This window comes from Mus musculus, chromosome 7 (genome assembly GCF_000001635.26).
Source record: "Mus musculus strain C57BL/6J chromosome 7, GRCm38.p6 C57BL/6J".
NCBI lineage: Eukaryota > Metazoa > Chordata > Mammalia > Rodentia > Muridae > Mus > Mus musculus.
Genome location: NC_000073.6, coordinates 143,659,968 through 143,687,490, shown reverse-complemented (window position 1 = coordinate 143,687,490; position 27,523 = coordinate 143,659,968). Strand labels below are relative to the sequence as shown.

Sequence of the window (27,523 nt, the reverse complement as noted above, 5' to 3'; positions counted from 1 at the left end):
ATCAGGCAGATTACAGCCATGTGTATCTCCAGCTATTGGAGATATGTCACCTCGAGCCTCTGGAGGCACCTGTGCGCATGGACACGCACGCGCGCGCACACACACACACACACACACACACACACATGCACACACACACATTTTAAAATAAATGTTTTAAAGGAGCAAAGGGCAGAGGGCAGAGAAGGACCTGGAGCACAAATATCTAGCCCAGGGTAGACAGGCCTCTTCCTTTCACCTCCCCTCCACCTACAGTGTGGGACAAGGCAGATCTGTAAACTGTATGCAGAAAAGGAAAGCCACTAGCCTCCCCCTGCTCCCGAGCTACTCAGAGACTGGTGGGACAACAGCATCCACAAGTGCACAGTCCTCTCCTCTTCCCTTCCTCTACTTTCCCTCTGCTTCCCAAGGGTGAGGGACAGTTCAGCGTGTTGAACTAACCAAACTTTCTAAACACTTGTTTGTGTTTTGATTTGGTTTACTCCTGAGCAGACACCAGCCTGAGGGAAGACAAGAAATAGAAGAGCATCAGGCTGGCCAAGGAATTGGCCCCTCCCACTCCCCAGCCTAGGTGAGGGCAGATGGGCACAGGCTCCACTCCCTGGCCCTAGGGAGAGAGGCAAGAGATGAATTAAAGAGTACCAGGTGCCTGGAGCCAGGCTCCTCTTCTTTGGGGCAGCCATTGAAATCCAGGTCTCTGAGTCCTCCCTCATTTTAAAGAGGAAGTGGCATTTGGAAGGGAGATGGATGGGGCTGGTAGTGGGCCACTTTTTCGAATACCTGGAGGGGGCGGGTGGAACAGATGAACCAACCCAAGTTCCCTAGAGAAATAAGCATTCTACTTCCTGTGTTAGACTAGTAGACTTGGCTTAAATGTCCTGTGTCCCATGAGCTTGGATTGGCACACACAGTGGAGCTAAACACAGTGAAAGGAAGAAGAGGTGAGGGACTCACAGTCCAGGGATGTTCATACAGCCCTCCTCCCCCGACACACCCCCCCCAACCCCAGCACTGGAAGAGTGCCTACGAGTCCTGGATATTTTGAGGTCCTCAGAGTCAGCGAGTCCCACACAGCCCCTCAGACTCTGACAGTGAAGCCTTCAGCTGCTGCTCCAGACCATTGACCAGTGAACACTCACAGGAAAGCTACAGGGATAGAGTTACTTCAAACTTCCCCATGTTGAGCTAAGACAGTGTGTGTTGTAGCTTATCTTCCTCTTTTTGTTTGTTGCTTTTGAGAAGGTTTACAGTCTGCTGCAGTCTGACTTTTATAACGATTCCAGCTCTAGTTCATGCCTCTCCCTCCACTCAGGTCCAGGAAAATTTTTAATTAACTTATAATAAAGAGCAGTATACTGTAATGGAAAACAAACGAAGGCAGAGAATTCGACTTTAGCTTGCTGCTTATAACAAATATGATTCTGTTAATAACGTCACAGGCATTTAAAATTACTGTATTTATAGAAAACTAGATATTACTGAGCACTGATGGTGGTGGGAAGGCAAGAGTGGTGGCGCTGGACCCGCCCACGAGATTAGGCAACCATACAGAAACCAATCCGCTGACAAGAGGCGTGGCCACCAGCTTGAAATAGAGCTCCTCCAGCTGAGTGACACCATGCTAGCTCACAGCCATGGTTACCTTCAGCCACGTCTCCAGTCTGAGTCACTGGTTCCTCTTGCTGCTGCTGCTGAATCTGTTCTTGCCGGTGAGTAGATATGGCCCTGCGGAGCTGAGATTCGCGCTGGGCACCGGATCCCCGGGCTGCAGAGGAAAGCTACTGCGGGCGGTGAATTGGCTCTTCCGCCAGGGTCAGCCTTGGCACCGCCAACCAACTCCTCAGAACTTCGTCCAGAGTTAAGTGGTCCAGAGTTGGGGAATTGTGGAGGTGAAGCAGAGGCAGGGGAATGGCCAAGCGGGTAGCCAGAGAAAGTGTGTCCGGTTGGTCCCTGAGCTCCCGGACAAGACGGACACGCCTCTCCTCGCTTTCTCATCTGAAAGCGGTCCTTCCGAAGGTGACTCGGGAAAGTGCCATTGCGGACTGCAGTGGCCCGCGCGACTGTGCGCCTTGGGTGGGTCCGGCCCGGCTCGTCTTGGGGTGTAGTACTAACTACTACAAAAGGATCTGTGTGGAAGGCCTGGCTATGCCTTTCCTGGGCCTTTCGGGTCTCTGCTAAGTTCGTCCCGAGATCGCTTCTTGTCTCTTTAATCTTAAACTGCAGTTAAACCTAAGTTAGTGGGCAGCCTGATCTACATAAGGAGTCTCAGAACAGCCAGAACTACACACAGAAAGGCTGAAAACCAAAACAAACTAACGGAAAAAAAAAACCCAAAAAAACCAAACAAATAAAAAAAAAAACCAAAACCAACCAAACAACCAAACAAAAAACCTAGACAATCCTGTAAATGACATTTTAGTTACAGCCAACTTAATTTTATGTCAATTTTCTCTCATAAGAGTCTTCAAACCCAAAAATAGGCAGAAAAAGGTTTATGTTTTATAACCTGTAAGGATATCCATTTTCTAACACATTCAGATCTTTAGTTATAACAACAACAACAACAACAAAATAACCCTTAGATTGTTCTAAGATAGTATCTGAGCAGTCAGAGACCACTTACATGTAATCAGCATTTCTTTAAACCATCTAGGAGCTGGTTAATAGTAATTCTTTGCTAGCTGCTGGTGAGCAGCTTTCACAGAAATGGACCTAGAGGGCATCCAGCTTCCCTGGGAATCTCCTGGGCAAGGGGCCAGAGGATATGCAACTCAGAGGTGACTTCAAAGTTCCCAGCACTTTGAGGGACTTCGAACATATTTCACAGGCAGGTTTCACATGGGATGGCCCTTGACCCTGAAATCTCTTCCCATCCCTATTAGGGCTCTGGGGCTCCATGCCTGCCCAGGCACCGCCTGAAAAGTGGTGCATTTTGTCGTCCAGAAATCCCCAGAAACAATCTAGACAATATTAGGCTGTTTTTGTTTTTGTTGTTGTTTTAAGGTTGTTGTAAAGAAAAAATGGTGATCGTCTCAAATAATGCCACAAAAAGAAGGTACTCCAAAGAAAGACTGAGGGTGAGCTGGGCGGGGTAGTGCACGCCCTTAATTCTAGCAATTGAGAGACGAGGTAGACATGTTTGTGAATTTGGGTTTAGTCTGATCTTTATAGTGAGTTCTAGAACAGCCAGACTGTGTATGAGACACTGTCCTGTAAAAGTCAAAAATAAAAATAAAAGACTGAAGATAACATCTCTTTCAAGAATATTTTTTAAAAAGACTATCCTCAAAGAATATTGAAATTTTAAAAAATAGGGTATGTGTGTAGATTTTTGGTCTTTTGAGACAGGATTTCTCTGTGTAGCTCTGACTGTCCTGGAATTTGCTCTGTAGACCAGGCTGGCCTTGAACTCAGAGGTCTGCCTGCTGGAATTAAAGACATGGGCTGTGAAGATATCCTACTAAATCCACTGTCTAACCTGTGGTCATGTCCTTCCTAAGTGTAAGTACAGGTGAAGCAGGCCATCTCCAAGGGGTAAAATAGTATTGCCTTCAGGGCAGTGATGAAGTGTCAGCTTCAACATATAATAATGGTGACGATGAATCAAGATGAAGGTATTGAACCTAGGAACCCTAAAAAGAAGACTCCTGCCTGGCGAGTTAAGGGCAGAATTCCTGACAAAATAAATGGGCAGAGAATACCAGAAAGATAGAGATAGATAGATAGATAGATAGATAGATAGATAGATACATAGATACATAGATATATAGATACATAGATACGTAGATACATAGATACATAGATATAGATAGATAGACAGACACAGACAGACAGACGGACAGAAGACAGATACATACATACATACACACACACACAAACACACGGACAGAGAGAGAGAGAGAGAGAGAGAGAGAGAGAGAGAGATCCTATCTATGAACCAGGAAAATCCTGTGGCCAAGGAATTTCTCCTGAAGGCTGGACAACACTGGCTAGCTATGAGATCAGAACACAGTGGTAAGGATGAATGATGATGGCTCCCACAAATGTATAGATGGGCCCTAAGGGTTGATGCTGTGGAGAATTTTTTTCCAGAGTGTGTACCATAAAAATGCAAATATAAAGAAGTGAGCCTCAGTGCTCATTTTTTTTGTAAAGAGCTCAAGTGACTAGAGTAGTAAGTATATTAATATCTCCATTTAACAGATGAGAAAAGTGAGACATGGGGATGGTAAATAGTGAATATCCTATTAATCCATAGACTCTGTTAGCTTGTGTGATATCATGGCTCCACACATGTTCTTTCAATCCCCTATAAATGATCAATGATCACTACATCAAACTTTGGGGTTTTTTATGGTTTGTTTTTTGTTTTTTTGTTTTGTTGTCTTTGTTATTTGCCTCTGTTTCATGTAGCATGTATCAGTATCTGGGGTGCATTAAGTAATGGCTACTCTTGTAGAGTAACAAGGCTCAGTTCCAAGCACCCACACATGTTTGTAATTCTAGTCCCAGGAATCTGCTGCCTTCTTCTGGCCTCCTCAATCACTGCACACACATGGTATATATGCATTCAAGCAGGCACACACTCATAAACACAAATATAAATCTTTAAAGTCATCTGTTGCAGAACTAGAAATATAGCACATTAGCAATTAATTAGTGCCTAGTGTGAGCCCTGGGTTTAATCCTCAGTACTACAATAAAATAAAGTAAAACCAGTTATTTACTTACAATTACTTGAGGCTTTGAGTAATGAAAGACCAAACAAAATTAGATTTTACTTATTTGTTGATTTATTCATTTATTTTAGTATTTGATTTTGTTTATTTGTTTAAGTGTTTCCTAAAGGGTTGTTAAGTATGTCACTTGTCTGCAATTCCTGAGGCCAGAGAGGACATCAGATTCTCATGAACTGGAGTTACAGGTGACTGTGAGCCTCTTGCATGGTTGCTGGGAACCAAACTCTGGCCTTCTGCAAGAACAGAATATGTTTGGGTTTTTTTTTGGGGGGGGGGTCTTGTTGTTTTAAGACAAGCTCTGACTATCCTGGAACTCAGGAGATTCACCTTTCTTTGCCTCCGGAGTGCTTGGATAAAGATATGTACCGCTCTGCCTGGACGACATATGCTCTTACCTGCTATCTCTCCAGCCCAAGAAACACATCTAAAGCTTTGGTGTACTTAGAGAAATAGTATGTGAAGGAGGTAAATTAAAAGAAAAAACAGGGGCTGGAGAGATGGCTCAGAGGTTCAGAGCATTGACTGCTCTTCCTGAGGTCCTGAGTTCAATTCCCAGCAACCACATGGTGGCTCACAACCATCGATGCCCTCTTCTGGTGTGTCTGAGGACAGCTACAGTGTACTCACATACATAAAAAAAAAACAATTCTTCAAAAAAAAAAAGAAAAGAAAGAAAGGAAGGAAGGAAGGAAGGAAGGAAGGAAGGAAGGAAGAAAGAAAGAAAGAAGACAAGAAAGAAGGAAGGAAGGAAAGAAAAAACAAAAAACAAGGCAGAGCTCTCACTCCTTTGTCCTTTTGCAAGTTGTTCCAACTGGTGTCTCTATCTGCAGCCCCAGCATAGGGAGCAGCCATCAAAGCTTGAGGTTCAGATTATAGGATCCCAATAGGTCACAAGTTGTGCTAGAAAATTTGCTGCTGCTGCTAGAAGTGAACTAGGGATGGAGTGGAGTGGGCATGATACTGCTGTGCAAAAAGCCAAGAGCCACTAGACTTGGCAGTGGTGTATTGTACAACCTTCCATGGGCAACTGCAGGCTTCAGAGTTCTACAGCATAGCATCAGCCACAGCGTAGCATCAGATAGTCCCTGCTGGGCTCTGCACAAGGAGGCCCTGCCTTGGTACTTCCTTTTCCACCATTATCCAAACCATCCTCTGCAGTTACCATAAGTATGAGCTGCCCCTTGTCCTTTTCCACTCACAGGTAATATTTGCTATGCCTGAATCATACTCCTTCAACTGTCCCGATGGTGAATACCAGTCTAATGATGTCTGTTGCAAGACCTGTCCCTCAGGTGAGTTCTTCAATGAGACCCAGTGCCACAGCATAGACATGGGTGAGCTTTGGGGCACACCAGTGGCTATACAAGATGAGGAGGGTGTGGATCAGGGAGCTCAACTCAGCCATTGCCTACTCTTTCAAACTCTAGGAGATGCTTCCTAACCAAGGTACACAGACTGTCACCCCTAAAGGAGGCCCTCTGTCTGTTCAAGAGGGTTGGTGTGAGTATTCATTGCAAGGCCTCACTAATATAGGGTCACCCAACTCTCCATCCTTCAAGGCATGAGTTCTATGCCCATATCCAAAGGCACCCAGCTAAGAGGAAGGGTCAAAAAAGCGAGCTGGGAGGGTTAATTTCATCTACCTGTACTTGTCTTGGGTGCCAGGGAACCCTCAGCCCCCACTGCTACCACTTCCAATGGAGAAAGTGGCTTAAGTAGCTTGCTATGGTCACACTCTACCTTGGTGGCAATGTCAATCCTTGCTCTTCTGCTCCCAGTTAACAGCACATGTGCTCTGTATCAGGAACCCTGGTTCTGTAATTATTTCTGGGGAGACATAAACACCAACTGTTCACTCCAGATAACAGGAAGTGATAATAGTCACTGAGAACAGACCAAAGAAGCGATTTACCCAAGTGTGGTTTGGTGAACCATTGAGTTTATTGGGGTCGCTTTCACACCCATAGGTGACTAATGCAACTACATATTGTAATATTAGCCTAGCATGGGTGACAACTTTTTAAAGCTGTATGCCAAAAGCACTCTGCACAACTTACAGGGAGCCAGAGTCTCTTTTCTAGAGATTGTTTAAAGTGTTCTCTGGCTGTGAAAAGACACCGTGACCACAACTTTTATATAGGAATGCATTTTACTGGATTACAGTTTTAAAGGTTTAGTCCATTATCACAATGGCAGGAGGCCCGACTGCAGGTAGGGTTGAAATAGATAAAAATGGTGCTGGAGAAGTAGCTGAGAGTTCTCTGTCCACATGCAAAGGCAGCAGAAGAAAAAAACAAACACTGAGCCTGACTTGGACCCTTGAAACTTCAAAGCCAAGCTCCAGTGAAATACTTCCTCCAACAAGGCCACACCCCTTAAGCCTTTCAAATAGTGTCACTCCCTGGTGACATACATGGGCCTATGGAAGCCCAGTAGGGAGTCAGGATCTCATTCTACTCACCCTAGGCTACCTTGGTTCCTAGTCTCCTGAGGGTAAGATGTCTACAGGACTGAGTGTAGATCAGGGAACCAGCAGCCCTCATAGATCCTCAAGCACTTTGTGACAGCCCAGAGATTATTTTGAACTTGTAGTAAAGATGTTAAGCCTACCTAGAGCAAGATAGCCCCTTATTGCTGTGTGCCTGAGCAAGACTGATCCCATCTGCCCTTATCCCCAGGTACATTTGTCAAGGCGCCCTGCAAAATCCCCCATACTCAAGGACAATGTGAGAAGTGTCACCCAGGAACATTCACAGGGAAAGATAATGGCCTGCATGATTGTGAACTTTGCTCCACCTGTGATAAAGGTGAGTATGTGACTTAGCAGAGGCAGACTAGCTGTGAAGACTGGCATTAGAGTCAGAAGTACCTGGATGGAGTAGTCATGACTAATGGATGCCAGAATGCAGCCACAGAATCCCCACTGGCATAAAACTTGTTTCCTGCCGATGGGCATGGTTGTACAATGTTTAATCCCAGCACACAGAAGGCAGAAGCAGCTGGTCTCTGACTTGGAGGCCACCCTGGGTTTTGTTGTTTGGTTGGTTGGTTTTTGGTTTTTGTTTCTCGAGACAGGGTTTCTCTGTGTAGCCCTGGCTGTCCTGGAACTCACTTTGTAGATACGCTGGTCTCGAACTCAGAAATTGGCCTGCCTCTGCCTCCTGAGTGCTGGGATTAAAGACATGCATCACCACTGCCCTGCGAGGCCATCTTGTTTATACAGTGAGTTCCAGGGCCGTTCCACAGGCTACACAGTGAGACCCTGTCTCAAAATAAAACCAAGGCAAAAATTATTCATTATGAGTTAAAAAGGACTCCGTAAAATCAGTGTCAGAAAAAGCACAATCATAGCCTTCTGCCTTTTTTTGAAGATAATTTTTCTTCTACTTGTCAATTGAATGCAGAACCTAGTAAAACACATGCTGGTACCTAGAAAGATCATACCTCTGTGGATAAGCAATCATGTGTGCTTCCCAGACACACAGAGAAGAGCTAAAAGAGTAGGTCAGAGGGCACACAGATCTGGGGAAGCAGCAGAGAGACGAGGGCCACACCTGCAGAAGTCTTGACAGGATATAGAAACATAATAAAACCTTTTTCACAAACTTTAAGCAGGCAGAGCATGGTGGCAAATGCATATAATCCAAGCACTCTGAAGATAGATCTTTGTGAGTTCAAGGACAGCCTGACCAACATAGTGAGTTTAAAGACAGCCAAAGCTACATAGTAAGACTCAATCAATACACAATAAACATACAAACTTTAAGCATTTGTTGGAGGACTGGAAGCAGCTCACAGAGTGCCTGCCTAGTATGCAGAAGAAGGCCTGGGTTTGTTCTCTGACGTAGAGGGGAGTGGGGGCGAAGATTCTGTTTTGTGTGTGCATGCATGTGTGCCTATGTACACACTCCTATGCCACAGAATCATGTTAAACTAAGTGGCAAATACTACAATATCTCATGCTTCAGCCCTGTCATTTGCATCTACTAAACATAGAGATGGAAACAGGCTGAGTATAGCAGCACATATCTCTGGTCCCAGAGCACGGGAGGCAGATATAGAAAGGACACTTTAGTGTGCAGCCTAATTGTAGAAATTAGGTTCTGGTTCTTCCTCTCAGCTCCATGCACCCTGAAATAAGACTTGTACTCAGAATATATTTATAAATACCTTGGCCATATAGCTAGGCTCTTCTCTGACTAGATATAACTTTGAATAACCCATTTGTCTTAGTCTACAATCTGCCACATGGCTGGTTGCCTGTGCTCAGGTACCATGTGTCTCCTCACATCTTCCTGGACCAATCTCCTGCCTGGCTCTATCCCAGAATTCTTTCTTTCTCTCAGTTGTCCCACCTCCTATATCTTGCCTAAGCCATAGGCCATCAGACTTATTGACAGATGCCACATCCATACAAACATAAGATATTCTCTCTACACAGCCTGATCTATGTTGTGAGTTCTAGGACATCATGACTACACAGAGACATATTGTCGCAAAAAAAAAAAAAAAACAACAAAAAACAAAAACAAACAAACAAACAAACAAACAAAAAAACAAGGGCTCCAGACAACCGGCCACCTTCCTGGTGAGAGCACAGGGGTCCGCCCGGCCCTGAGAGGTTTCTGCCTCAGGCTCAGGCGGGAGCCACCTTGGTACCGGGATTCCGTGGAGGGCAGGCTGCACGGGTGAGGGTATGGAATACAGAGGCCAGCAGTTTCTGGGACAGGCGAGAGCCAGAGAGCTTCTGAGGCGGCGACATCTTCGGCACCAGACAACCAGCCACCTTCCTGGCCAAAGCAACACAGCTTCTGGGACAGATCCTGTTTTGGGCCTTCATCTTCAGCCAGGAGGAGGTCCAAACACCAGATAACTGTGCACCTTCCCTGAAAGAGGAGAGCTTGCCTGCAGAGACTGCTCTGACCACTGAAACTCAGAGGAGAGAGCTAGTCTCCCACGTCTGCTGATAGAGGGTAACAAAATCACCAGAGGAACAATCTCTAAACAAAGATAACTATAACAACTAACTCCAGAGATTGCCAGATGGCAAAAGGTAAACGTAAGAATCCTACTAACAGAAACCAAGACCACTCACCATCATCAGAACCCAGAACGCCCACTTCGCCCAGTCCAGAGCACCCTAACACACCTGAAAAGGTAGACCTGGATTTAAAAGCATATCTCATGATGATGGTAGAGGACATAAAGAAGGAATTTAATAACTCACTTAAAGAAATACAGGAGAACACTGCTAAAGAGTTACAAGTCCTTAAAGAAAAACAGGAAAACACAACCAAACAGGTAGAAGTCCTTATAGAAAAACAGGAAAACACATCCAAACAGGTGATGGAAATGAACAAAACCATACTAGACCTAAAAAGGGAAGTAGACACAATAAAGAAAACCCAAAGTGAGGCAACGCTGGAGATGGAAACCCTAGGAAAGAAATCTGGAACCATAGATGCCAGCATCAGCAACAGAATACAAGAGATGGAAGAGAGAATCTCAGGTGCAGAAGATTCCATAGAGAACATTGACACAACAATCAAAGAAAATGGAAAATGCAAAAAGATCCTAACTCAGAACATCCAGGAAATCCAGGACACAATGAGAAGACCAAACCTACGGATAATAGGAGTGGATGAGAATGAAGATTTTCAACTCAAAGGGCCAGCAAACATCTTCAACAAAATTATTGAAGAAAACTTCCCAAATCTAAAGAAAGAGATGCCCATGAACATACAAGAAGCCTATAGAAATCCAAATAGACTGGACCAGAAAAGAAATTCCTCCCGACACATAATAATCAGAACAACAAATGCACTAAATAAAGATAGAATACTAAAAGCAGTAAGGGAAAAAGGTCAAGTAACATATAAAGGCAAGCCTATCAGAATTACACCAGATTTTTCACCAGAGACTATGAAAGCCAGAAGAGCCTGGGCAGATGTTATACAGACACTAAGAGAACACAAATTCCAGCCCAGGCTACTATACCCAGCCAAACTCTCAATTACCATAGATGGAGAAACCAAAGTATTCCACGACAAAACTAAATTCACCCATTATCTCTCCACGAATCCAGCCCTTCAAAGGATAATAACAGAAAAAAAAGCCAATACAAGGACGGGAACCACACCCTAGAAAAAAACAAGAAGATAATCCCTCAACAAAACTAAAAGAAGACAGCCACAAGAACAGAATGCCAACTTTAACAACAAAAATAACAGGAAGCAACAATTACTTTTCCTTAATATCTCTTAATATCAATGGACTCAACTCCCCAATAAAAAGACATAGACTAACAAACTGGCTACACAAACAAGACCCAACATTTTGCTGCTTACAGGAAACTCATCTCAGAGAAAAAGATAGACACTACCTCAGAATGAAAGGCTGGAAAACAATTTTCCAAGCAAATGGTATGAAGAAACAAGCTGGAGTAGCCATTCTAATATCTAACAAAATCGACTTCCAACCCAAAATAATCAAAAAAGACAAGGAGGGGCACTTCATACTCATCAAAGGTAAAATCCTCCAAGAGGAACTCTCAATTCTGAATATCTATGCTCCAAATACAAGGGCAGCCACATTCATTAAAGAAACTTTAGTAAAGCTCAAAGCACACATTGCACCTCACACAATAATAGTGGGAGACTTCAACACACCACTTTCACCAATGGACAGATCATGGAAACAGAAACTAAACAGGGACACAGTGAAACTAACAGAAGTGATTGTGGGGAGCGGGTGTGGCGGCAGTCCCAAAGGCGCCAGGGACTGCAGCTAAGTCATATGACTTGCACCTGACTTCCTCATATAAGACACAAACATCTTGAGTGCTGCGCAGGTGTACCAGGATACAGGTGAATCCAATTTGGTGGAGATTTACCCCTGCTGCCCTGATTAGCTGAAGCCTCGTGACTGGCGAGGGGGCTTGCCCTGCGGTGCGTGGATGAGAGAGAGTATAAAAGGAGTGAGAGGCCCAGGGTTCGGGGGAGATATAAACAAGAAGAATCAGGACTGAATAAACTGCTGTTAGAAGGACTGGTGGTCGCGTCGTTCTTGCTGGTCGAGAGCGGGCACGACAAGTGATGAAACAAATGGACTTAACAGATATCTACAGAACATTTCATCCTAAAACAAAAGGATATACCTTCTTCTCAGCACCTCATGGTACCTTCTCTAAAATTGACCACATAATTGGTCACAACACAAGCCTCAACATATACAAAAATATTGAAATTGTCCCATGCATCCTATCAGATCACCATGGACTAAGGCTGATCTTCAATAACAAAATAAATAATAGAAAGCCAACATTCACGTGGAAACTGAACAACACTCTTCTCAATGATACCTTGGTCAAGGAAGGAATAAAGAAAGAAATTAAGGATTTTTTGGAGTTTAATGAAAATGAAGCCACAACATTCCCAAACTTATGGGAAACAATGAAAGCATTCCTAAGAGGAAAACTCATAGCTCTGAGTGCCTCCAAAAAGAAACTAGAGAGAGCACACATTAGCAGCTTGACAACACACCTAAAACGTCTAGAAGAAAAGGAAGCAAATTCACCCAAGAGGAGTAGAAGGCAGGAAATAATCAAACTCAGGGGTGAAATCAACCAAGTGGAAACAAGAAGAACTATTCAAAGAATGAACCAATCAAGGAGCTGGTTCTTTGAGAAAATCAACAAGATAGATAAACCCTTAGCCAGACTCACTAGAGGGCACAGGGAAAGCATCCTAATTAACAAAATCAGAAATGAAAAAGGAGACATAACAACAGATCCTGAAGAAATCCAAAACACCATCAGATCCTTCTACAAAAGGCTATACTCAACAAAACTGGAAAACCTGGACGAAATGGACAAGTTTCTAGACAGATACCAGGTACCAAAGCTAAATCAAGATCAGGTTAATGATCTCAACAGTCCTATATCCCCTAAAGAAATAGAAGCAGTCATTAATAGTCTCCCAGCCAAAAAAAAGCCCAGGACCAGACGGGTTTAGTGCAGAGTTCTATCAGACCTTCAAAGAAGACCTAATTCCAGTTCTTCACAAACTATTCCACAACATAGAAACGGAAGGTACTCTACCCAACTCATTCTATGAAGCCACAATTACTCTGATACCTAAACCACAAAAAGACCCAACAAAGATAGAGAACTTCAGACCAATTTCCCTTATGAATATCGATGCAAAAATCCTCAATAAAGTTCTTGCTAACTGAATCCAAGAACACATCAAAACAATCATCCATCCTGACCAAGTAGGTTTCATCCCAGGGATGCAGGGATGTTTCAATATACAGAAATCCATCAATGTAATCCAGTATATAAACAAACTCAAAGACAAAAACCACATGATCATCTCGTTAGATGCTGAGAAAGCATTTGACAAAATCCAACATCCATTCATGATAAAAGTCTTGGAAAGATCAGGAATTCAAGGCCCATACCTAAACATGATAAAAGCAATCTACAGCAAACCAATAGCCAACATCAAAGTAAATGGTGAGAAGCTGGAAGCAATCCCACTAAAATCAGAGACTAGACAAGGCTGTCCACTCTCGCCCTAACTATTCAACATTGTACTTGAAGTCCTAGCCAGAGCAATTAGACAACAAAAGGAGATCAAGGGGATACAAATTGGAAAGGAAGAAGTCAAAATATCACTTTTTGCAGATGATATGATAGTATATATAAGTGACCCTAAAAATTCCACCAGAGAACTCCTAAGCCTGATAAACAGCTTCAGTGAAGTAGCTGGATATAAAATTAACTCAAACAAGTCAATGGCCTTTCTCTACACAAAGGATAAACAGGCTGAGAAAGAAATTAGGGAAACAACACCCTTCTCAATAGTCACAAATAATATAAAATACCTTGGCGTGATTCTAAGGAAGTGAAAGATCTGTATGATAAGAACTTCAAGTCTCTAAAGAAAGAAACTAAAGATCTCAGAAGATGGAAAGATCTTCCATGCTCATGGATTGGCAGGATCAACATTGTAAAAATGGCTATCTTGCCAAAAGCAATCTACAGATTCAATGCAATCCCCATCAAAATTCCAACTCAATTCTTCAACGAATTAGCAAGGGCAATCGGCAGATTCATCTGGAATAACAAAAAACCGAGGATAGCAAAAACTCTTCTCAAGGATAAAAGAACCTCTGGTGGAATCACCATGCCGGACCTAAAACTGTACTACAGAGCAATTGTGATAAAAACTGCATGGTACTGGTATAGTGACAGACAAGTAGACCAATGGAACAGAATTGAAGACCCAGAGATGAATCCACACACCTATGGTCACTTGATCTTTGACAAGGGAGCTAAAACCATCCAGTGGAAAAAAGACAGCATTTTCAACAAATGGTGCTGGCACAACTGGCGGTTATCATGTAGAAGAATGCGAATTGATCCATTTCTATCTCCTTGTACTAAGGTCAAATCTAAGTGGATTAAGGAACTCCACATAAAACCAGAGACACTGAAACTTATAGAGGAGAAAGTAGGGAAAAGCCTCGAAGATATGGGCACAGGGGAAAAATTCCTGAATAGAACAGCAATGGCTTGTGCTGTAAGATCAAGAATCGATAAATGGGACCTCATAAAATTGCAAAGCTTCTGCAAAGCAAAAGACACTGTCAATAAGACAAAAAGGCCACCAACAGATTGGGAAAGGATCTTTACCTATCCCAAATCGGATAGGGGACTAATATCCAATATATATAAAGAACTCAAGAAGGTGGACTCCAGAAAATCAAATAACCCCATTAAAAAATGGGGCTCAGCGTTGAACAAAGAATTCTCACCTGAGGAATACCGAATGGCAGAGAAGCACCTGAAAAAATGTTCAACATCCTTAATCATCAGGGAAATGCAAATCAAAACAACCCTGAGATTCCACCTCACACCAGTCAGAATGGCTAAGATCAAAAACTCAGGTGACAGCAGATGCTGGCGAGGATGTGGAGAAAGAGGAACACTCCTCCATTGTTGGTGGGATTGCAAGCTTGTACAACCACTCTGGAAATCAGTCTGGCGGTTCCTCAGAAAATTGGACATAGTACTACCGGAGGATCCAGCAATACCTCTCCTGGGCATATATCCAGAAGATGTCCCAACCGGTAAGAAGAACACATGCTCCACTATGTTCATAGCAGCCTTGTTTATAATAGCCAGAAGCTGGAAAGAACCCAGATGCCCCTCAACAGAGGAATGGATACAGAAAATGTGGTACATTTACACAATGGAATACTACTCAGCTATTTAAAAAATGAATTTATGAAATTCCTAGGCAAATGGATGGACCTGGAGGGTATCATCCTGAGTGAAGTAACCCAATCACAAAGGAACTCGCACAATATGTACTCACTGATAAGTGGATATTAGCCCAGAAACTTAGGATACCCAAGATATAAGATACAACTTGCCAAACGCATGAAATTCAACAAGAACGAAGACCAAAGTGTGGACACTTTACCGTTTCTTAGAAATGGGAACAAAACACCCATGGAAGGAGTTACAGAGACAAAATTTGGAGCTGTGACGAAAGGATGGACCATCTAGTGATTGCCATATGCAGGGATCCATCCCATAATCAGCTTCCAAATGCTGACACCATTGCATACACTAGCAAGATTTTGCTGAAAGGACCCAGATATAGCTCTCCATTGTGAGACTATGCCGGGGCCTAGCAAACACAGAAGTGGATGATCACAGTCAGCTATTGGATGGGTCACACGGCCCCCAATGGAGGAGCTAGAGAAATTACCCAAGGAGCTAAAGGGAACTGCATCCCTAAAGTGGAACAACAATATGAACTAACCAGTACCCGGGAGCACTTGTCTTTAGCTGCATATGTATCAAAAGATGGCCTAGTGGGCCATCACTGCAAAGAGAGGCCCATTGGACTTGCAAACTTTATATGCCCCAGTACAGGGGAACGCCAGGGCCAAAAAGGGGGAGTGGGTGGGTAGGGGATTGCGGGGGTGGGTATGGGGGACCTTTGGGATAGCATTGAAAATGTAAACGAGGAAAATACCTAATTAAAAAAATGTTCATTGATATGAAATAAAACATCAGATTAAAAAAAAAAAAGACAGAACCATTTTCCACATTCACAGATCCCTGATGCTGTAAGACATCTGCAGAGAGCTGGACTGAGAGTCCTCCCTGCCTGTGCTCCCTGCTGTATTCTGAGAAAGGACAATGCCTAGATTCAGAGAATTGTGAGAGGTGACATTTATAGCTTGAGTGTTTATGGTGTCCTGAACTATAAGCACAAGGTTAAAATGGAACACCCCAATGGGAAAGCCATCTTCTTTTATAAGCCACTGAGTAAGTCTCACTTAAGGAAGGTATACACCCAGAGCCCAAGGGCCCACTAGGGCTCTGGGTACAAGGTCACTAGGTGCTCTTCATAGAACAATAAGGTGATTAAACAAAGCATCTTCAGAGATGTCTGATGGAGATGGTGGCTTCTGGAGAGGGAACTTTGTGGGGCAGAGGTGTGCCTACAGATCAGGACCACCCATGTTGGAGTCCTCAGGGCAGTGTGATGCTATTGCACAGGATGCTAAACAATGGACCTCCCAAGCCATCATCTCTGGTCTGGGTACCACCCCAGAGGCCCGAGGATGAGGATACTCCCAGTAGTGCTGCTTAGCACTCAGTACATCTGTGATGGGAATGTGAAGGTTTACCAGGACACACTGTGTTCCTTTCAGGTGACAGTGGGGTCTGTGTGCATATGTAAGCGTTTGCACCACAACCTGACCCTATTCTTCCCTGGATTGCAGACCAGAATATGGTGGCTGACTGTTCTGCCACCAGTGACCGGAAATGCGAGTGCCAAATAGGTCTTTACTACTATGACCCAAAATTTCCGGAATCATGCCGCCCATGTACCAAGTAAGTACCACTGTGGCCTGGGTAGGTGGTAGCTTTATATGTTGCCTGAATAGCCTCTAATGTCCAGGGAGAGGGACAGTCTGTCTCATACTTTGGCAGATGACATTGTGTGATGAAGACTTTGTGGTCTGGGTGGTACAGGACTTCTTGCTGGAGATCTCCATGGCTAATGTCCCTTGAGAGAAAGTAGACAACACCGGGTAAAGCACTAGGTTTTCCTGAGTTAGGTCTTCCAGAGGGTTCTTAGTGTATTTGGCTTTGGAAGGGCTGGGTAATGCCTCATTCATTATCAGCAAGGTAGTACTGGGTTAACATGGGGGTTCAGGGATGAAACTGCTGGGCAAGGTTTGGGAAATCCTGTGGTTTCACCCCTCAGTAAGAGTGTTGCTTCAGTCAGATGGAGTTGTTGAGTCCTAGGGGCACCAGCACAAGCCACTTACAAAGGACTGTTACTTCTCTGGGGAATCTAAACTCTGAGTCTCTTGAGAGAGGCCAGGCAGGCCTCTCCTTTTCCTCACTGCAAGTCCACCAAAGAAGCTATGGACATCAACGGAGGAGGAAAATGTAGTAACTGACGTGTATTAAGTAGTAATAACACGATACTGTCTGAGATGCCAGTGGGTCTGGTGGCAGCTGTGTGGCCAGAACACTGTTGCAGATCTTGGATCAGGATGCTGCCTGATGTGGTTTGGAGGGGCATCACGCCTTGCTGGACATCTGCTGCTGATGAATGCAGGAGGGGTCTGGCAGGATGAACTGAGGGTGTCTCTCTGCAGGTGTCCCCAAGGAATCCCTGTCCTCCAGGAATGCAACTCCACAGCTAACACTGTGTGCAGTTCATCTGTTTCAAGTAAGACAGATATATTTTTAAATACTATGGCTTTCTCCTCCTCCTCCTCCTCCTCCTCCTCCTTCTTCCTCTTCTTCTTCCTCCTTCTCCTCCTCTTCCTCTTCTTCTCTTTTTTTATTTTTTGAAAATTTTCTTTATTTACATTTCAAATGTTTCCCCCTTACCAGGTCTCCCTTTCAGAAACCCCCTATCCCATCCCTCCTCCCCCTGCCTCTATGAGGGTGCTCCCAACCATCCACTCCCATCTTTCCTCCCTGGCATTCCCTACACTGTGGCATTGAACACCCTCAGGCCCAAGGGCCTCTCCTCCCACTGATGCCCAACTAAGCCATCCTAGGCCACATACGCAGCCAGTGCTATGGTTGTCTTCTTATTGAATGACAATGTACATACCATAGCATTAACAGTTTCAAAATGGACATCAAAATGAAACTGAATACCAGCTCCTCTATCTGTTACAATGTCTCCCAAACATATGTCTCTCTTTGACCCACCCTCCCAAGAAGATCTGCCTCAGTGGTCTGGCCTACCTGAATGGTTCATGGAGGTAGAGTCGCCGTGTGTGGCTTTTGTGTCTGGGTTTCAGCATCATGTTTCTCTGCATGGATGGGGGTTTGCTGCACGTATGCCAGTGCCATGTGTGTGAAGAAGCGTCAACTTACCTGGGACTGGAGTTCCCCGTTGTGGTTATGAGCCACCATATGCATGCTGGGAAGTGAACCGGGGTCCCCTGCAAGAACGCCTTAACCACTGAGCTACCCAACCATCATGTATTAAGGCTGATCTAGGCTGAAGCTCTGTCATCGCCTCATGCCTTGTCACGGTTGAATCATCATGTACCACCCACGCTGTCTCATTCCCATGTTAATGGCATTTTTAATAATTCCTTATAATATGTAGACCCTTACACCAAATATTCAGTGGGGAAAGGGCAGCCTCTTCAATAAATAATGCTAGCCTGGCATTAGTGGCGCATGCCTTTAATCCCAGCACTTGGGAGGCAGAGGCAAGTAGATTTCTGAGTTTGAGATCAGCCTTGTCTACAGAGTGAGTTCCAGGACAGCCAGGGCTACAAAGAAAAACACTGTCTTGAAAAACCAATATAATAATAATAATAATAATAATAATAATAATAATAATAATGCTAGCAAAAGAACCTATACCTATGAAAGAATGAAAGCTGTAACTGTATTTAACAACATATGAAAAATTGAGGGTTGGGCTAAATCTCAGTGGTAGGGTATTACCCTACATGCATGAAGCCCTAATTTAATCCCCAGTACTGCCAAAAATACAATAAATTCAACCAGGGCACACTGGCCATGGCCTATAATTCCAGCATTCTGTTCTTGAGTTGACCAAAATATTTCTTGTTTTTCCCACTTTTAGATCCCAGAAACTGGCTGTTCCTACTGATGCTAATTGTCTTCTGTATCTGAAGAAGATAAAGGTTCTACAGATGGTGTCTGTAGCTTCCTTTTATTGCTGTGAAGAGAAACCATGGAGGCAACTCTTTCATTTTATTTTATTTTTTAATGTCTTGAACTTGATTTGAAGACCAGGCTGGACTCAAACTCACAGAGATCCGGACTAGGCACCTCTAATATAGGAAAACATTGAATTGGGACTGGCTTACAGTTTCAGAAGTTCTGTCCATGATTATCATAGTGCGAAGCATGGAGGCACGGAGGCACACATGGTGCTGGAGAAGAAGCTGAGAGTTCTGCATCTTGATCTGCAAGCAATAAAAGGAGACTGTGTGCCACACTACACATAGCTTGAACATAGGAGACCTCAAAGCCTGTCCCCACAGTGACAAACTTCCTCCAACAAGGTCATACCTCCTAATAATACCATTTCTTATGAGGCAAGCATTCAAACACATGAGTCTATGAGGGCCAAACCAATTCAAACCACCACAGGTTAACAATTGCCCTCTGCAGCTCTCTGGTGGAGGCCCTCCTTGAGAGTAAGTAACAATTTAGATGAAGGCAAGTCCTGGTATCAGGTCCAAAAGAAACTCAGGATGAATGGTCCACTGTGGTTCCTATTAACATACTGAAGAACATGACCTCACCTTAGACTTCTCCACCTCACTGGCTTCCCTTCCCCTAGCTTCTCATTCCCAGGTAACCCTGCCATTTTTTGGTAATGTGCCTTCTTGGTTCTTCCTCTCCTTTCCCCCTCTCTTCTGGTCCTTATTTCTCTTCCTCTCCCACTCTCCACCAGCCGCCTCTTAAGGCCTGAGTCAGTCTGCAGGCCATGTTTAATCTACTACTTTCTCTCTGCTCTGGACTCATCCAGATGTCTCTGGCTGAGCTCTCCCTCCTATCTACAATAAAACCCTTCCCCCTAACCAGAAATGGAACAGTTTTGTCCTCACTTTGTACATCTGGTGCCTGAAACCAGAGAGGAATATATATGACCCCATCCAAGAGACTCAGCCTCTCCTAGCCAAACCATGCTGTTGGTTTGACGACTTCCTAAGGTATGCATGGATGGATCACTTGTTCCTGCAGGCTTCTGCAACCTACCATAGTGAACTCCAAACCTGGAATTCACCTCTTCAGCTGCTTCTCCCCTCTACTTGCTCTAACCATTTGCTTCTCCTCACCATAGCAGGAAATTTCCACTTGCCTAGGGGTGTGGTCAATGCCTTGCTATCACTACTCAGAAATTTCCCCTTGGCTAGAGGTGTGGTCAGTGCACTGCTCTCACTGCTCAGTAAATTTCCACTTGCCTAGGGGTGTGGTCAGTGCCTTGTTCTCACTGCTCAGTAAATTTCCCCTTGGCTAGGGGTGTGGTCAGTGCCTTTTTCTCACTGCTCAGTAAATTTCCTCTTGGCTAGGGGTGTGGTCAGTGCCTTGCTCTCACTGCTCAGTAAATTTCCACTTGCCTAGGGGTGTGGTCAGTGCCTTTTTCTCAATGCTCAGTAAGTTTCCACTTGCCTAGGGGTGTGATCAGTGCCTTGCTCTCACTGCTAAGTAAATTTTCACTTGCCTATGGGTTTGGTTAGTGCCTTGTGCTCACTGCTCAGTAAATTTCCACTTGCCTAGGGGTGTGGTCAGTGCCTTTTTCTCACTGCTCAGTAAGTTTCCACTTGCCTAGGGGTGTGATCACTGCACTGCTCTCACTTCTCAGTAAATTTCCTCTTGGCTAGGGGTGTGGTCAGTGCCTTGTTCTCACTGCTCAGTAAATTTTCACTTGCCTAGGGGTGTGGTCAGTGCCTTGTGCTCACTACTCAGTAAATTTCCACTTGCCTAGGGGTGTGGTCAGTGCCTTACTCTCACTGTTCAGTAAATTTCCTCTTGGCTAAGGGTGTGATCAGTGCCTTGTGCTCACTACTCAGCAAATTTCCACTATCTAGGGGTGTGGTCAGTGGCTTGCTCTCACTGCTCAGTAAACTTCCATGTAACTAGGGTGTGGTCAGTGCTTTGCTCTCCCACCATGACCAGCTCTCCTATGATTTCCAGATGAGGAGTGGGGTCAGTTGGACAGAGCCCTCAAACATTTATGTGTCCCCAAGCAGAAACCAAGACCAGGGGTGTCCACCTCGATTTTGGTAGGAGTCCCCTGCTGCCACAGGACCAAAACTGTTACCTATAGGTGCTCCAGCCCAGCCTCACAGAATCCTTCAATTGGGTGTGTGCACTCCTAGCACCAGATGGTCCCACAGCCTGGACAGCAGGGAGACAGCCAGCTCCTCCCAGAAGTAGCCAACAATCAAGCTTTTTGGCCACCCCCATAATGATGCCCCAATGTCAGCAGGAAGAAATCATAAATGAATAAATACATCACCCCTTATTCTTTTATTATCAACAGAAGGCTGGAATGTTTGGTTTCAGAGCCCTGGACAAGTTGCTTAGTTGCATATTTTACATACCAAAGCAGACCTGGCCTCCAGGTTCTCCCAGCATCCTTCTGTCCTTACCTGGCATAACCTGCCCCCAATCCTGAACTTCCCACCTAGGGACTGGGCTGCCATTCCCGCAGAGGCTCTTCCCTATATAATCCAGAGGATTTTGGTCTTCCTGTTCTCTCTCTGCACATGGGCACTTTCTCTTCCCCTTTGCCTTTTACCCCATACCTGTGGTAACTTCCCTCACCTTCTTCCCTGGGTCAGTGAACTCAACTGAGAGCAATATTCCAATAAAACTGTGTTTAATATAATCTAATCTGGCTTGAATTGGCTCATTTCACTGGTGGAAAAATAACTTATCATCAGGGAGTATTTCTAACTCTTAAAAGGGCAAAGGGGAGGGTATAGTTCAGTGCTTACCAGTTTCTATGGTTAATTGAGTTAAGGTCTCCTTTAAGATTGGACTCAATCTTTCTACCTGTCCTGAACTCTGAGAATGATGTACATGGTGTAATTTCCAATTGACTCCCAAGGCTCAAGGTATACCTTGTACAACCTAAGATATAAATGCTGGCACATCGTCAAATCCTAAGGAACACCATACCTGGGAGGAATTCTTCTAAGAGTTTCTTTGCCACTATATGTAAAGTTTTCTTTTTTCTATCAGGAACATTTCAGTCCATCTTGAAAAGGAATCTACAAAAACTAGCAAATATCTATCCATATTGACTTGGTTGGATCTCAGTGAAGTCCAATTTCCAATATACTCCTGAGGCAGTTTTTCTTTCTCTTTTACCCTTGGCACAGGACCTCCCAATAGGGTTGGTACCCATGAGTTGAGACATCTGGAGACTGTGTCTTGCAGAATCTGGTCCAGACCAGGGATATAGTAGTTCCTGTTGAGTAAACTGGTCAATTTAGTCATACCTAGATGACTCCAACTATGTAATTGTGTCAACATCCTTTCAGGATCCAGGGAAGGATTCATCTCCCATCAGTGGTGAGGTGCCATCCTTCCTTGGTATAGGTGTTAGAGAGCCTTTGAATGGTATCCTCAGACCTTTTGGTGACTTCACCTAAAGGTCTACCTAATTCAGCAAATCCAGTAATCCAGAGCTTCACTTATACTATCCTGCTGACCCCCAAAATTCCCTGAATCAATTTTTCACTGATAGGATGGGAATTCCTAACATTGTTTATGGGACTTGGATAAGGACTTCCTATCTTCCTGGAGGTCAAATCCCAGGTACATGGCCTTCTTGGTGCAGAGTTAGGCCTTCTCCTCAGACAACCTGTGTGCTGGCTGATTTTGTGTGTTGACTTGACACAAGCTGGAGTTATCACAAAGAATGGAACTTCAGTTAAGGAAATGCTTCCAGGAGGCGTTTTCTCAATTATTGATCAAGTAGGGAGTGCCCATTGTAGGTGGTTCTATCCCTGGGCTGGTTGTCTTGGGTTCTATAAGAAAGAAAGCTGAACAAAGCAGGAGAATCAGGACAGTAAGTAGCATCCCTCCAAGGCCTCTGCATCAGCTCCTGCTTTCTGACCTGCTTGAGTTCCAGTCTTGATTTCCTTTGGTGATGAACAGCAATGTGGATATGTAAACTGAATAAACCCTTTCCACCCCATCTTGCTTCTTGGGCATGATGTTTGTGCAGGAATAGAAACCCTGACTAAAGCACGTTGGTACCAGGAGTGGGGTATTCCTGTGACAACCTGGCCATGTTTTGAGGAGGACTGTGGAAGGACTTTGGAACTTTTTGCTAGAAGAGTCAATGGGATGTGAAGAGCTCTGTGGGATGTTGCTTAGGAGCTTGGAAGATAATGTGAGAACAGTGCAGAAAATGGAGATCTGACTTGTGAGATTTCAGAGGGAAAATTAGAGACTTTTATCAGGGCCGTTGCTGTTTTGATTACCAAGTTTCTGTGGTTTTGGTTCGCTGCAGGTGAAGAATCCGCTGTGATTAACAAGATGCCAGAACTACTAAATCAAAACCTTTGCATTACTGGGAATATTGATTCTGGTTAGCTGGAGCCAAGAAATTAGTGGTGATTAGGAAGATACCAGCATTACTGAGGTGAAATATTCTGGGAAGAGTTTTCTGAGAGCACAAACCTCAAAGTTTGTGTAAGGCTGTGTTCCAGAGAGACCCTTGACTTAGTAACATGTAAGAGTCACCCAGGTGGTACAGGTTTTGAAGGCATGAAGGGGTCATGGAGAGCAGCTGAGGCTCAGCACTGTGAGAGGCTGTGGAAGGTCATTAGTGAAGGTGCAGCCTCAGTCTCAGTTGATGGCCCAGGACTGAAGGGGTCATGCAAAGAAATTGAGGCTTGGCACAATGAAGAGAGCCTATGAGAGGCTATTGGTGAAGCCCAGTTGCAGGAGAAGACACCAGTGTTTTGGAGATGCCAATACCATGAGACGACCACCAAGAATAGGAGCAGCAGTAGAGTGCAGGCAGCTGAACGAACAGCTGCAGTTTGATTTTGCTTTTGATTGTGACTGGGCCCTGGTATTTTTCCCTCTTGAAGGAAGAAGGTATTTTAGTGGAGCCCACATTTAAAAGACTTTTCATTGTAAAAAGACTTTGTATTTTAAAAGAGATTGGACATATTAAAATGATTAAAATTTTAATATGTAAGAATTTGTAAAGACTGGAACTTTTAAAGTTATTTAGATCTTGGGGATGAATAAGAAAATAAGGATTGAGACTTAACAGTGATGTGTTTGTAGGTCAAGTTGAGAAGGGCTGTCTTCCAAGAAGCGAGAGAGCTCATGCCCAGGTTTAGATTTCAAAAATGTTGGGCCACTTTTGGAAGCGGTTTTCACTGTGCCTGCATGGCCTAATTGGTAAACAAGCAATGTGCACATGTGGGAGAGTGTTTTCGTGCCAAGTCATGGCCCATCCCGGGGTGTGGTGATGAGGCTCTGGGAGAGCAGCCAATCAGGTGTGGACATGCCACACTAAGGTGTATACAAGCAGCACCTTTTTGGTGCTTGGGGTCTTCCTCTTCATCTTGAAACTGGTGTAATAAAGTTGCTGCAGAAGGATCCGGTTTCTCACGCGTGTGTTCTTGCTGGCGAGACAATAGTGCGTGTGAGAGGCCACTGGTAAAGAGGAAGAGAAGCCTACCACTTGGGGCTGGAGAGATGGCTCAGTGGTTAAGAGTACGGACTGCCCTTCCAGAGGTCCTGGGTTCAAATCCCAGCAACTACATGGTGGCTCACAACATCTATAACGAGATTGATGCCCTCAATACAGGTACAGTGTACTTAGATATAATAAATGAATAAATAAATAAATAAAGGGGGAGGGGGAGGAGAAGGAGGAGGGGGAAGAAGAAAGAAGAAAGAAGAAGAAGAAGAAAAAGAAGAAGAAGAAAAAGAAGAAGAAGAAAAAGAAGAAGAAGAAAGAAGAAGAAGAAGAAAGAAGAAGAAGAAAGAAGAAGAAGAAAAGAAAGAAAGAAGAAGCAGCCTACCACTTGCCACCATAGGCCTAGATATTTCAAGTGTGCACCCGACATAAAGATTTTTCCCATAAGGTCCTTAACTTTACCTTCTGACCTTAGTCTATATATGTCCAGTTCCCAATCAACTGACGACTGAAAACTGCTCCAAATCAAAGCCAGTTAGCCCTAGACTAGAACCAACATTTCCAGACTGACTCAAAGCTGCCTGCTCTAGCCCCATGTGGTCCCACAGAACTTGGCTAGGCATAAACCAGATGTCCCCAAGCCTGAACTCTTTCTCTCTTCCCTGTCTTTGACCAGCATTCCAGCCTTTCTGTGTCCTGATGATTACATCATAATCTCAGCTAAGAAGCAGTTACAGATGAGATTATGCAGGCCTTTGTCATTAACAAAAAGTTAGAATTTGGGGTTTAAAAAAAACTCTGGACAAATGGCGAACTGTGGTTCCTATTAGCATATCAAAGAGCATGCTGACCCCAGGCTCACTCAGTACCTGAGGCTCTTCTCACCCCACCAGTACCTTAAACTTCTCAGCCTCTTTGGGCTTTCCTTCCTCCAGTTTCTCATTCCTATATAACCCAGCCATTTTGGTCATGGACCTTCTTGGTCCTCCCCCACCCCCCCACCCCCCCACCCCACCCCCCGTGCTCCTTAAGCCCCGCCTCTCTTGGCCCTCCTTGTTATTATGTTTTATAAAGCAATATAATTGTAGCAGCTGTGGGGATACCTTGGTGGGCCCATGCTGAGGTGTCCCTCCCACCCCCCAGGAATCACTCAATGCAATATGCCTAGTATAAAAGTAAGTTTATTGGGGGAAGGGAGGGAATAAGGACCTACAAGGAGAGTAGGGACAGTGCAACAGAGAAAGGGAAAGAAGGAGTACAGAGAGGAAGAACAGAGAGAGAGAGAGAGAGAGAGAGAGAGAGAGAGAGAGAGAGAGAGAGAGAGAGGTAGCCAGCTGGGAGCATGTGGGGACAGAGAAAGAGTGAAGAAGGGCAAGAGAGAGAGTGGGTAGCAAGTAGTCTTACAGGCCTGGTTCACACCTGGCAGGCCCCTAGTAAGCTGTTTCTAGGTAGGTGGCTGGTGGGTGGGGACTAGAGGAATTGTCTGTAAACTAACACTCCTCTCTTGTCGCACCCCTCCCACTGTGGTCTGGGTCAGTCTGCTGGTCATATTTAGTTTCCTACTTTCTCTCTCTGCTCTGGACTCTTCCAGATGCCTCTGGCTGGACTCTCCCTCATATCTAAAATTAAAAACCTTCCCTTCAAACATACCTTGGAGCAGGCATGTCCTTGCTTGCCTTACACTGGGGAGATTGTTGTTATTTTAATCCCCCACCCCAGACCCAGTACTCTCTCCCCACCCTGGAGAAAGCCTTGGATTGCACTGTGTTGGATTCTGGACCCGAGTCACCTCTTGAAGCAGCAGGGCAAGATGCTTGCTTCCTCTAGAGGTCCACCAGTCAGGTTTACTTGAGCCAGGCAGGATTATTTCTTGAGGGGCTGTTAGATTCATGAGTAAAGCTGGATTTACTCTCTTTTACCTGTTTTACACCCATACTGACAGATCTGGTGGCTTAAAACAACAACAACAAAATATTTTTATAGAGACTATGATAGAAGTCTGAAAAGAAACTGTGGTTGATTGTGCAATCCTGAAGATGAAACCTGTGAGTTCCTGGGAATTCCAGGCCAACCATTGCTACATATTGAGTTCCAGGCCAGCCTCAGTACAGAGAGAGACCCAATCTCAAAAGAGAAAATGAAAAAGAAAAAAACAGGGCTGGAGAGATGGCTCACTGGTTAAGAGCACTGACTGCTCTTCCAAAGGTACTGAGTTCAATGCCCAGCAAACACATGGTGGCTCACAACCATCTGTAATGGGATCTGATGCCCTCTTCTGGTGTGTCTGAAGACAGCTACAGTGTACTCATATAAATAAAATAAATCTTAAAAAAAAAAAAAAAAAAAAAGAAAAAATAGACTTAAGCAAACACGAAGGTCACAAGTGTGTCAGAGAGAAATACTAAGTCAGAGAGACAACAAAGCAGTTAAGAGCTCTTGCTTCACGCAATAGTGAGCACTTTCATCTGCATCCCAGGCACAGTCCTGCACAGGCTTCCTTCTCAGAGCTACAACTCAGGCACCAAGTAAAAGAGAAACAGGAGGACCCCCTGGGATGTCAGCCTGCTGAAAGAACATAACTTCCAAGTTCAAGGGCCACCCTTGCTTCAAAGGATCTGATACTACTTAAGAAAACCTCAACTTAAATTCTTTGTTTTGCATTTATGAATTTATTTGAGTGGTGTACGTGTGCCTGTGTAAGGATGTCAGAGGACAGACAACCTGTGGGAATTAGTTCTCTCCTTCCAATATGTGGATACCAGGGATTCTGAACTCAGGTCATCTGGCGAGGCAGCAAATGTGGGAGGTGATACCTGGCTTTCTTTGATTCTCTTAACTTTTTAGCCTGAATTTTAAGTGCATGTTTCAAGGTAAATTACAGTTTGAGTTTGTGCTTTTCCGATTGTAGTTTTATGATAATCCCACCAGGCAAGAATAAGACCACTCCCACAATTTTTAAGCCAAGTTTGAATCAAGCTTTATTAAATACTGGCTAGAAATGAACACAGGTCCATTCCTAGGCTAACAGAAAATGTCAACAAGTCACATTTTTCAGAAGCT

The 27,523-nt window shown here is 44.3% G+C and overlaps 1 protein-coding gene and 1 long non-coding RNA gene across 6 annotated transcripts; one reads left to right on the top strand and one right to left on the bottom strand.

Annotated features, from left to right (window-relative positions):
- The first annotated feature begins 1,054 nt into the window (after nt 1–1,054).
- Nucleotides 1,055–21,684, top strand: Tnfrsf23 (tumor necrosis factor receptor superfamily, member 23). 5 transcript variants are annotated; one of them, XM_006508661.3, is made up of 7 exons: nt 1,069–1,709; nt 5,941–6,031; nt 7,418–7,546; nt 16,548–16,659; nt 17,436–17,509; nt 18,013–18,056; nt 18,899–21,684. In XM_006508661.3, exons 1-7 carry the CDS (start codon nt 1,635–1,637, stop codon nt 18,923–18,925), a joined length of 552 nt encoding a protein of 183 aa, XP_006508724.1. In that variant the 5' UTR covers nt 1,069–1,634; the 3' UTR covers nt 18,926–21,684. The 5 variants fall into 5 exon arrangements, 4 of the variants coding, with proteins under 4 accessions (XP_006508723.1, XP_006508724.1, NP_077252.2 ...); XM_006508660.4 differs by lacking the exon at nt 18,899–21,684 and having other exon boundaries at nt 1,055–1,709; nt 18,013–18,527; NR_131763.1 differs by lacking the exon at nt 18,013–18,056 and having other exon boundaries at nt 1,616–1,709; nt 16,476–16,659.
- On the bottom strand, nt 16,877–19,244 carry E230032D23Rik (RIKEN cDNA E230032D23 gene; the record flags this gene model as incomplete). The annotated part of the gene is given in 2 exon segments (NR_153818.1): nt 16,877–17,500; nt 19,146–19,244. It is a non-coding gene; the product is annotated as an RIKEN cDNA E230032D23 gene (long non-coding RNA).
- Nucleotides 21,685–27,523: the final 5,839 nt, after the last annotated feature.

Coding starts and splice junctions, on each gene's coding strand:
- Tnfrsf23 (XM_006508660.4), top strand. CDS start 1,635: ATGGTTACCTTCAGCCACGTCTCCAGTCTGAGTCACTGGTTCCTCTTG. Junction 1,710..5,940: donor TGCTGAATCTGTTCTTGCCG/GTGAGTAGATAT, acceptor TTCCACTCACAG/GTAATATTTGCTATGCCTGA. Junction 17,510..18,012: donor GTGCAGTTCATCTGTTTCAA/GTAAGACAGATA, acceptor CACCCTCCCAAG/AAGATCTGCCTCAGTGGTCT.